The sequence below is a fragment of the Gossypium raimondii genome, chromosome 4 (assembly GCF_025698545.1).
Source record: "Gossypium raimondii isolate GPD5lz chromosome 4, ASM2569854v1, whole genome shotgun sequence".
NCBI lineage: Eukaryota > Viridiplantae > Streptophyta > Magnoliopsida > Malvales > Malvaceae > Gossypium > Gossypium raimondii.
Window position 1 is genome coordinate 39,336,803 of NC_068568.1, and position 10,936 is coordinate 39,347,738.

Sequence of the window (10,936 nt, forward strand, 5' to 3'; positions counted from 1 at the left end):
AAATAAAACTATAATAAATAGTTGAAATAAAGGAGAATCAAGATTTTACAAAACGTTGAGGCCTGTGAAACACAATTTCCTTAAGACAGATTCAGCCGCTCCTATGATACTTGGAGTAATGTTGATCGAATGTCTCACATAATACAACAACAACAATTATCAAAGTAGCAACGCTCTAAGACGATCAACGAACGAACAATGCCTTTTTTTATCACTGAAATGTTTGAAAAATACGAAGGAGGAAAAAAAAGAGTTTTGATAGCAACAAAGTTTCGGCAAGAGAAATTATCATAGAATATGAGTGTGCAAAAAACCCTTCAGAAATCGTGGCCTTTTATAGGAATGGAGAGTGTTGGAATTTTGGAAAAAATATCTACAAAATTTACCATTATATCAGATTTATTAGAATTTAATCTAAATATTTCCTTTAACCCCCGTCATGTAAGTGCACCCAACTTCATCAAATTTAGACTTACATCCCTCCTTGGGCATGACAAAAGGTTGCAAGCTTAATCACTCAACTATTATTAGAGAGGATTCACATATATAAACACATCTTACACTTTAGTATTTAACCAATGTGGGATCTAAGCCTTTACTTTCTTCAACAATATTTCCAAGTAGCTTACTTTAAGCATCAATTTCTCATTCATCACTCAACCATTTTGAACATATGATATACCGTTGTAAAGGTCTCATGAAGTAGAATATGAAACCATAATAATATGATTCAACTTTCCACCTTTACCTATTGAGAATATGCCTCAAAATTCGTATAAAATGCAATTTTTCCAACAAAAAATAGCTAACGCTACTCAAATATGCTTGCCGACAATAATTGATAATAAATACTCTAAGCCAAATTTAATAAAATCTGTACAGTCAGTACGTTTAGGTGGTGATGAAACAAAATAAATAATGGCGTTGGAAGTTGGGTAAGATTAAAATGAGTGGAAATGACAAAATTCTTTCTCCATGCAACTGCAACTTTCGCCTAGTCAACCATTCATCAATTAAAGAGCAAGTTACACAGTTGCACACCTAAGTTTTTATAAGTTTTCATTTTGGGCACCGAAAATAAAAAATTATAAATTAGGCACTGTCTTTGACAACCGTTTTCATTTTAGTCACTCAACTTTAATAAGTTTTTATTTTGGTCACTTGCCATTATTCAATGTTATTCTACGCTCATTTTAATAACCCAACTTTAATGAGTTTTCATTTCGTCATTCATTTTATCTTTTAAAATCTAATTTAATTATTTCTTTTCTTGGAAAAGGGAAATTTTTTATCTTTTAATTTTTTTCTCTTTTTAGAACTAATTTGGTTTTTTTTAATAAAAGGGAAAACATGATATGAAATTGTTTGAGTTTTATAGGAAAACCAATTTATTTTTAATTTTCTTTATTTTTTATTTTTTGAATTAATTTTAGTCCTTTCAAGTAAAAGGAAAACTCTCGTAAAATTATTTGGGATTTTTAAAACTTTATTATTATTTTCATTTTTAGAATTAATTTTAAAAAGTAAATAAGTGACCAAAACAAAATTTTATTAAAGTTTGGTGATTAAAAAGGTGTACAATAATATTGAATTAACAAGATGACCAAAATAAAAGCTTCCTAAAATTGAATAACTAAAATAAAATGATTGCTAATGACAGTGCCCATTTTGTAATTTTTTATTTTCAATGCCCAGAATAAAAATTATAAAAGTGAAGTGACCAATTGCATAATTTAGCTTTAATTAAATGACCAAAATTGAATACATGAATTTTTTCCCTTGCAAACGGCCATTATACACCCTTACGATGTTTCTAATATATAATTTTTGAGGTTTCCGTATAAATATATGTCTAATCAATTATACTATAAAATCAAATTAATAAAAATATAAAATAAAAAATAAAAATCGAAAAGAAGTAAATAAAATTACACACGCACAAGATAAAATTGAAGACTCACATAAACCAACCTTAATTAAGAAAAATATAGAGGTGGTAATAGTATATATATATATATATATATGTAAATTCTGAAATCAGTATTATTTTTCAGGTTTTGCGAAGAATGGAGAGGACATTTTGGTTGGCCGTCAGATTTGCTGTTAGCATGTCAAGATTTTAATTCAATGTTACAAAATCATCTTTACGAGGTAATATTCAGTATAATTAATATTAATCTATAATATCTTTCTATATTTCTATAATCCCACTTTTTAAAAAAAAATTAGGGATGTAATTAGTTTTCACTAATTTTCATTTAAAAAGTCCAATTCAGCTTCAAAAATAATTAATATTACACTTTAATGTACTTAAACTCATTTTCTCTTATATTGATAATATAATGCTCATACCAATTGAGCTAATATTCAATTAGTGATTAAAAATTTTAATGTATTTATATTTTTATTAAGCTATACTAAATTATGTGAAATTAAAGCCATGAATTTAATATAGTATCTAATTATTAAAATACACAATAACAACCTCGTAATTTTATTGGTAATCATAATTTTTATTTAGGGTAATTATTTGATACACAGGTAGTGAAAAGTTTTATTTCACAAATGGGGTTGAGATTTTGCCACATATCTATTATTTTTATTTTTTTAAATACAACTTAAGGATACATGACAAAATCTCAAGTCTATATAAATAAAAGTAGAAAAACTAAAATTAAAGTAAAATTAAAAATAAAGAGAGTGAAGGATAAAACTTTAGTAAAATTTTCAAAAACCTCAAAGATTTTTACAACATTTATTTTTATAATTTTTCTTTTACTTTTCATTTTAAAATATGCCGCATGAGATATAATGTCTAATTTAACACACGGTTTTAATTATGAAAGATCCTATTGATATAATCTCGATAATTTAGAAATATAATTAAAATATTTTAAGGTTTATAGTCTAAACTTAGTTCGTAATATTAAATTGATAAAAGCAGCAACTCCAAAAGTAAGAGAAACTCGTATTCAAAGTTGATAATAATAATAAAAAAGCATCAAATTCTAACATTAAGTCATAAATAACATGTTTTTTAAAACTTAGTAATGTCTAAGAAATTCATAAATTTCCCATTTTCCTGTAGGTTACTAGAAGAAAACTAGTAACTTTTAGGGTCTGTTTGATAGGGGGAAATATTTTTCGGAATTGGTTTTTCACATTTTCCGGTGTTTGTTTGTTGGAAAATGAATTCCCACAGGAAAATATTTTACAAACACAGTAAAATCCAAAGCTTTTTTTTGGAAATTGTCTTACCCATTTCTCTACCGTAAGACATTTTCCCTTTCTCCTTTCTCTTCTTCAACCTTCTTCTGTTATCTCTATCTGCTAAGGCCGGCATATCGCAAAAGATTCGGCCCTCTGCTAAGAGTGGTTCCAGTTGATTTACCTCCCCATTTTCGAGTTTTCTTCTATCCACTCTTTTCTTTTTTCTCAATTTTCCTATGGTTGAATTATTTGCATTATTTGAATGAAGTGAAGTGCCAAACGAGGATAAATGGATCTATTTATCTATGATCGAATTATATTTGTTCGATACACTGTTGTCAATATGATTGTAAATTTTGAATATAAATGTTGAGAGTTGAAAAAAGAATAAAGAATATAAAAAAGACTCCAAAAAATACAATGAAAGAAAAGAATTCTTTTTTTTATTAATTATTATTACTATTTTCTCTTTTTCTATGTTATATGTTATTTTATATGTTATTTTATCTTATTTTAGGTTGTTTTGTAAATGTTTAAATGCAATTACTTCATTTATTCACTTGATCTTTTTTGGGAAGGAGTGGAATTGAAATTTTTAATTTAATCATTAAATTACAAATAATTGACTTCAATGAATTTTTAATATGAGGTTAAGTCCATTTTGGTCTAATATATAATATTAAAAAATTTCTTGTTTTCTCTTTTGAACTTCATTTTTAAAGTTCCAAAAGAAGCTTTGTTTTGAAGAAGGTTATATGTTAGACTAAGCTGAGTTTTATTTATTTATTTATTACTGAGTTTTCGTTCTTTTTTCTTCTGTTAATTACGCGTTTAACTTTTTTTAAAAATTAATTTCGGTTTTTATTTTAATTGTTTAGTTACTTGAGTTAAAAAAAAATCGTTTTCTGGCGTTTGATTTTGTCGATGGAGGATGGTGGTTGTGCGAGTCTCGTCGGAGCTGAGATTCATGGATTTCATACATTGCAAGGTATATTATACAGAATTTGTTTTTATTAGTTTTAATCTTTTTTTTTCTGATTCTATGAATTGATCTTATAACGTGTGTTAGAATTTAATGTTCTGAAAATTGTTTGATCGCTGTAAATGGTCCATAGTATTTACTTGTTAGCTTTTTCGTGAGTCTTACTCTTTTTGTGGGAGTTTTTGCTCTTTGAAAGCTAGAGAAGTGGTTGATTTTGTTTCAAGCAAATATCAAATTCACATAAAAATTTGCTTGTGAAGTGTTAGTTGAGCTTCAGGGACTGTTAAATTTTGTTCATATCGTGCTTTGGACTGCAATTATGCAAATCTCTCTGTTTTGCTAATTTTTTTTCGTTTTATTTTTTAAATTTGTTTCTGTTGGATATGGACAGATTTGGATGTTAAAAACATGTTGGAAGAAGCCAAGTCAAGATGGTTACGCCCAAATGAGATTCATGCTATACTGTGCAACCATAGATATTTCTCCATTTAAGCGAAGCCAGTGAACATGCCGAAAAGTAACTATAGATAAAAATTAAATTCTGTTTGTTCCCCTCATCTATACGCCCCCACATGAGTGAACACAGAAGAAGTTTACTACTTACTAATGAATATAACTCCCTTGTCATTATAGGTGGTACCATTGTATTGTTTGATCGAAAGATGCTGAGGAACTTTCGAAAAGATGGTTATAATTGGAAAAAGAAAAAGGATGGGAAGACTATTAAAGAAGCTCATGAACACTTAAAAGTAGGTTTTGCTTTTCGTATAACTTATATTATATATTATTTTGATTTGGCCAAAATGTGATTACAATTGTATTTTATTTCATGAACCAGATTGGTGATAAAGAAAGGATTCATGTAGATTATGCACATGGTGAAGATAACTCAACCTTTGTTCGCAGGTGTTATTGGCTGCTAGATAAGTATGTATGATGTATTTTACATTTAAAGTTAACCTCACCTATCTTGTCCCAACTTGTTCTCTTTTAACCCAAGTTGCGTGTTAATCTCTGATCATGATTAACTTCTTGTTTCAGGTCTTTGGAGCAAATAGTTCTTGTTCATTATCGTGAAACAAATGAGGTTGGTGTTTACTACAAACAAAAAACTTTGAGATACCATTCCCGAATAAAGCAGTCTTTTATGTTTCTTCCTACTCAGAACCAATTTGTGAATTATGTTTGTGGATTTGTGCGACAAACAATTGCAGGTTTCACTAGCCACACATTCAAATTCGAGTTTGTTAATAGATCAGTCTACTCCTTTGCTTGTTACAGAAGAGTTTGATTCTGGAATTGCTAATACATATTCTGAAGGTGAGAGGAGTCTAGGTGATGTTGAAATTTTCCAGAGATTAATCATGTGAACAAATACATCATGTTCTCATTAAATGCTATTGTGGAAAGTGAACAGAACCAGGTGAGAGTGTTAATGTTAGAAATCATGAAATGAAGCTTCTTGAGATTAATACACTTGAATGGGATGAGCTTCTGGTGGCAAATGGTGCTAATGATTCGATTGCATCTAGAGGAGGTATTGTATTAGTTTCCAGTATAAGCAGTAACACTTATTTAGTTGCTGAATTGTTCACATATTTTGGTTGTGATAGCAGACAATGTTTCTTGCTTTGACCAACAGAACCAAATGGCAGTAAATGACTTCTCAAATTATGTAAGCAGAACCATTTCATAGCTCTTAAGTTCTTATATATTTTAAATTTGCTTTTGTTAGTTTTTCTTTTCTTTTCTTATCAGGCAACCTGTTAGGGTTGTATGTTGGCTAATAGCTTCTTTGCATGCCTGTAATACTGAAAGACTTTATGCATGTTGTGTAGAAGGCAGAAACTGAAAAGATGGACTTTAAACTAATTTTTAGACCTCCTTGGCATTTATGATTTAGGCTACCCTTTGCTATAAATATGTGTACTTTCTTACATCTGCTCGGGTGTCTTCATTTTCATCCTTATTTTTGTGTGTGTTCATATTCTTTTTTTCAATTTAACGATTAATATTGTAGCTTAATAATTGAGTATTATTATAAATAAATCATTGTAATATATGTAAAAACAATTTAAAATATAAAAAATTATTAATATATATTAATATATGTAAAAGTAATTTAAAATATAAAAAATTATTAATATATATTAATATATGTAAAAACAACTTTTCCGAAAAATATTTTCAGGAAATCTGTCAAACAGCAGAAAATATTTTACACAGATTCAATCAAACACTAGAAAATATTTTCCAGTAAATCATTTTACAGAAAAGTAAAACATTTTACAGAAATCATTTTACGGAAAACATTTTACTGGCAATCAAACGGTTATTTTGAAGAAGAAAAACTAGGAACATAAAATCTAGACGTATATAATATTAGAACAAACTGCGTTTTACAATTTCCTTTGTGACTGGGAAGATAATATTAGGCTAACCAAGCTTTCTAGAGAACGATATGAAGAACCTTGCTGCTGTGTAGATTGATTGGCCATCTTCTTAAACTGAAGAATTCGATCTCGGATTTCATGGCCTTCAGCTTCGACCAATAGCTTTCGGACAACCTTTGCAATCTCGAATCTATCAACTTTATTCTCCAAATGAACCCCAATCCTCCAAACATCGCTAACATATCTAGCGTTAACCCTTTGGTCCCCAAAACAAGGGTGACAAATCATTGGAACGCCTTCACAAATGCTCTCTAATGTTGAGTTCCATCCACTGTGAGTCCAAAACCCTCCGACCGCAGTGTGAGCCAACACTTCTTGTTGGGGTGCCCATTTCACAATGTGTCCTCTTTCTTTTATCTCTTCCATGAACCCTTTTGGTAATGGTTCCAGCCATTCTGAGCCAATCACTGAACCTGGTCTCACCACCCACAAGAAAGGCTGCTCACTGTTAGCTAAACCCCATGCTATTTCTACAAATTCCGACTTTTCAATGTTTGCCACACTGCCAAAGCTTACATAGATGACAGATTTGGGTGCTTGTTTGTTTAGCCATGAGATGGCGCTTTGATCTTGAGATAGTAAGCTAGTTGAAGGGACTGGAAAATACTTGTGCAGTGGACCTATTGGGAAGATCGGGACCGGAAAATTGTGCCGGAAATCGGTCAGCGACCCGTGTTCAAGCTCTTCAAATGAGTTCCAAATCAGGCCTGTATAAGACTTGGTTTGTTCCACTAAAGCTGCAATTGTTTGATGAAGACCCTCTTGATCTTGTGTTTTGAAGACTGGGATATCTTTGACTTTAAGAGGTGGAAGCTCAATAACTGGTTTCTCCTCTTGTGATTCTGAGGGGGGAAAAACGTTGTTAAATAAGATTTGCTAAAATGATTGTGACAAATTTGGTTAGAATTAAGTGAAGAACCTTGTATTGGGAGATAACCCTTTTCTTGCAGAAGGGCTAAGGCAGCAAGAGCAAGGAAAGACGATATGTTATTAGTCCGAAGCACAAATCTAGGTAACTGAAGGCTTTTGGCGATGGAATCTGTGAATTCCCAAGTCGAATCCGAGATCAAACCAGCAACAGGCTCATCGGAAACTTCAGATAATAACTTAACCAAGCAATCACGAAACGGATCGGCGCAATTCGCATTAAGGATCGAAACAAGGGCTACGAGATTATCGGCATCAGAGCACTCACTTTTGGATAACCCGTTGGGGATGGAATGGAAGGTGAAGTGGGGATTGTTTGAAGGATATTTGGGAGAACTGATGAAGCAAGTGTGGATTATAGTGATTGAAAAGCCTTTAGAATATAAAAGATTTGCAAGCTGAAGCATTGGGCTTACATGACCTTGCAATGGCAAAGGAAAAAGCAACAATCTCAGCCATTTCTTTTGCTTCCTATGAGTCTCTGTTTGGCTCTCCATTGGAGCTAATTGCTTTGGTTTCCAGCAATGCCAGATTCAGCCTTCTTTATTGCAAAATCTATATATAGAGAAATTGATATGGTAGAAACCTGTCAATTTTAAAGGCCAAATAAAAGAGAAAATGTTAATGAAGTTGCTAAATGAGGTTAGCTCATAAAGCAAATGCGTACTAGCCAAGATAGACCCAACATTATTTCACTTGAGTTAGTTAGACGAGACTCGAGTTAAAGGTAGATTATAAATCTCTACGACATTGATGGTTTTTTTGTTTTTTATCAAAATAATACAAAAAACATTAATTACAAAAATGAGATAAATTGTAGATTAAAAATAGTGTGTTTTTTTACAATATTATTGGGTGCTGCTAATGTGTCACACAACACCACCTTAAAATTTACCCAACTATTTGTCAATCATTCTAGCGTTAAAAAAACATTTTTTTATATGGTGCCGTCAACATGTCGATAACACCGTAAAAATACATGTACTTTCTCCAAATACAAAACAAATATGATACCAGTAAAAAAATATTTTTTAAGGTAGTGCAATCAATGTGTCAGGCGACACCGATTTGAATTTAAAATAAAAGCTGATTGAAAAAAAAAAGGCTAAAAAAATAGGTGGTAGGATAGGTCAGGCATGCCTTGTCACTGACATGACAAATCGATCTCGGCTCTCTTTCCAACCCCCTACTTTCGTTTTCTTTTCCATCTATTTTTTCTCTCTTATATATTGCTTTGATCCCCCCTCATAACAGAAGTTGAAATAAAGAAAAGAAAAAAATTGTTTGTGTTGGAGTTTTGGGGAGAAAATAAATTGTTTGTATCGTTTGTGTTGGTGTTGGAGTTGGAGATTGTGAGAGTTTTAAGATATATATATATATTGTAATAATAATTTGTATATTATATGTTTGTATTTTATTTTTAATGTTTAAGATTATATTATTATATATATATGTTTATATGTTTATATATATTTTTAATAAAGATACTTATGTTTTAATATTAATTTGTGTAGAATATAAAAATCATTTGCAAACATCCGGGTTAAAGTAATTTATTTTAATATTTTTTTAGTTGGTGATTAATATTATTATGTGGAAGCGTTACTGTTTTAAAATGATATGCTTATTCAATTTTGTTTGTGCAGATATCAAAATAGATTCCTTGATTAGAGCAATTAATCACATTGCCATGATGACTAATATATTGGTGAAAAAATTGCTACTAGCTATTCATGGGTATTTTATAAATTTGCACGCCATTATTTTTTAATTGACATATTTAACTTATATGGTAAATTGTTACGGACAAGGTGAGTATTGACTCTTGAGAGTGCTTATCCATGGTCTGAGCTATTGGCCGTATAAACGTATTTTCCCCTATTTGAATGTCGCGTGTAGCATCCTACACACGACTCGGCCGTGGGATCTAGGTATGGAGCGTCATAACTTAAAGCCAACTAGACTAATAGAATCATTAGAAAATTGCATACTTTAGCTCGGCGGATATTCCGCACACTGGGCGATAACCCCCAAATATCGAGTAATAAATGATATTTTTTAAACCACTTTAAAACAATAATGCTCCACTTGTAAACAGGCTATAATAAAACATCATATCGCAGAAGCCATATAATCAATGACAGGTTATACAAAATATTAAATGATTTCACACTTAAGTAGAAGTTTAAAATTCATTACTAGCTGATTAACATCATTTGTAATACCCCTTACCAAACTCGTTTGTCGGGTTTGGGTACCAAATGTTGCAATTAAACCCATTGAACATACAATATAGATAAACTTAACTAGTCAAGTTTTATTTAATAACTGAATAAAATATTTTTACTATTTGAACACATCGAGTAAAGTAACATTTACAAATACTTCAATGTAATTACCTATTAAAAATAATACAATAGTCACCATGAGTTGTTGCTTAAATTGTTCACTATAGAGACTTACTTCAACTTAAATTATATAACAATTTAAGTATACACGATGTATATCAACTCAAGATCATTTAATACTTCAAACCCCCGAGGTAGAGCTTTTAAGGATGCCCCTTCTATATACATGATACCATAGTCCTCACATCCTTATAGACTCCGTAAGGTCTGGCTTGGTCCCTTCCAAGCTTTCCATACAATCATCGGTCTTGCATCCAAGGTAAACCACTCATAAGTTCATGTGAACTTAGTGAGGTTTCATATGCTCACCCTTACATAAAAGAATCAGTATATGGAATTCACGTATATAATTAAAACTCCATGTTTTTTTAGGCTCTAGCAACTGCTTTCGTGTTCAATGTTTATGCGTTTTTCCTTTACAACTCCTGGCAGACACTTTACAACATCACAACTACTTAATGGATACTCCCTGGCGACTCATATTGTAGTCTCAAGCTTCATCTCAGATTCCCTGTTCTTCTCGCTTGTGGATCTATCCGGCATTTCATCATTTGGATGGATGTTTATATATATATCCACCTGGCTAACTTGTCAAATAACTATACATATTACATCGTAAGGGCATATTCTTTTCATTATCTTTACCCTCCTAAAGCTCTTGACGTAGGTATACGATCTTGTTATCTCTTTACTTGTTTACAACCACTTTGGTAAATATTAGTGCAATTGAGAAATCCCACGAATTCTTATCCTCATCAGTAGGCAGTTTAAGCCTAAAATCTGGTGAACCATCGCTAATAGACCCCTTCTATAGATAGTCATATGAGGTAGTCTTTATGACCTTACAGTTCCATGGTAATCCTAATGGACTTCTAGAATAAATAGTCTATGGCGGACTTTCTAAAAGATAGTCCATGTCTGGCTTCCCAAAATATGATAATCCTGACAAATATTCC

At 31.1% G+C, this 10,936-nt stretch overlaps 2 protein-coding genes across 4 annotated transcripts; one reads left to right on the forward strand and one right to left on the reverse strand.

Moving 5' to 3' along the window:
* Nucleotides 1-3,203: 3,203 nt before the first annotated feature.
* On the forward strand, nt 3,204-5,921 carry LOC105780288 (calmodulin-binding transcription activator 5). Of its 3 annotated transcripts, none has more exons than XM_052629593.1 (8): nt 3,204-3,405; nt 4,089-4,198; nt 4,584-4,709; nt 4,826-4,941; nt 5,031-5,119; nt 5,234-5,279; nt 5,407-5,512; nt 5,610-5,921. In XM_052629593.1, the coding sequence occupies exons 3-8, from the start codon at nt 4,700-4,702 to the stop codon at nt 5,825-5,827; spliced, it is 585 nt and encodes a 194-aa protein (XP_052485553.1). In that variant the 5' UTR covers nt 3,204-3,405; nt 4,089-4,198; nt 4,584-4,699; the 3' UTR covers nt 5,828-5,921. The 3 variants fall into 3 exon arrangements, with proteins under 3 accessions (XP_052485553.1, XP_012459975.1, XP_052485552.1); XM_012604521.2 differs by lacking the exon at nt 3,204-3,405 and having other exon boundaries at nt 3,926-4,198; nt 5,610-5,729; nt 5,809-5,921; XM_052629592.1 differs by lacking the exon at nt 3,204-3,405 and having other exon boundaries at nt 3,926-4,198.
* Nucleotides 5,922-6,544: 623 nt separating this feature from the next.
* On the reverse strand, nt 6,545-8,180 carry LOC105780287 (UDP-glycosyltransferase 76B1). The gene is made up of 2 exons (XM_012604519.2): nt 7,565-8,180; nt 6,545-7,487 (listed from the first exon to the last, which is right to left on the reverse strand). Exons 1-2 carry the CDS (start codon nt 8,067-8,069, stop codon nt 6,592-6,594), a joined length of 1,401 nt encoding a protein of 466 aa, XP_012459973.1. The 5' UTR covers nt 8,070-8,180; the 3' UTR covers nt 6,545-6,591.
* Between the last annotated feature and the right edge of the window lie 2,756 nt (nt 8,181-10,936).

Bases quoted from the DNA above. Each gene is read 5' to 3' on its own strand.
- LOC105780288 (XM_052629593.1), top strand. The intron at 5,280-5,406 runs GTTGGTGTTTAC...AAACAATTGCAG, and splicing joins ATTATCGTGAAACAAATGAG to GTTTCACTAGCCACACATTC. The intron at 5,513-5,609 runs GTGAGAGGAGTC...GAAAGTGAACAG, and splicing joins TGCTAATACATATTCTGAAG to AACCAGGTGAGAGTGTTAAT.
- LOC105780287 (XM_012604519.2), bottom strand. From the start codon at position 8,069: ATGGAGAGCCAAACAGAGACTCATAGGAAGCAAAAGAAATGGCTGAGA. The intron at 7,488-7,564 runs GTTCTTCACTTA...TTCCCCCCTCAG, and splicing joins GGGTTATCTCCCAATACAAG to AATCACAAGAGGAGAAACCA.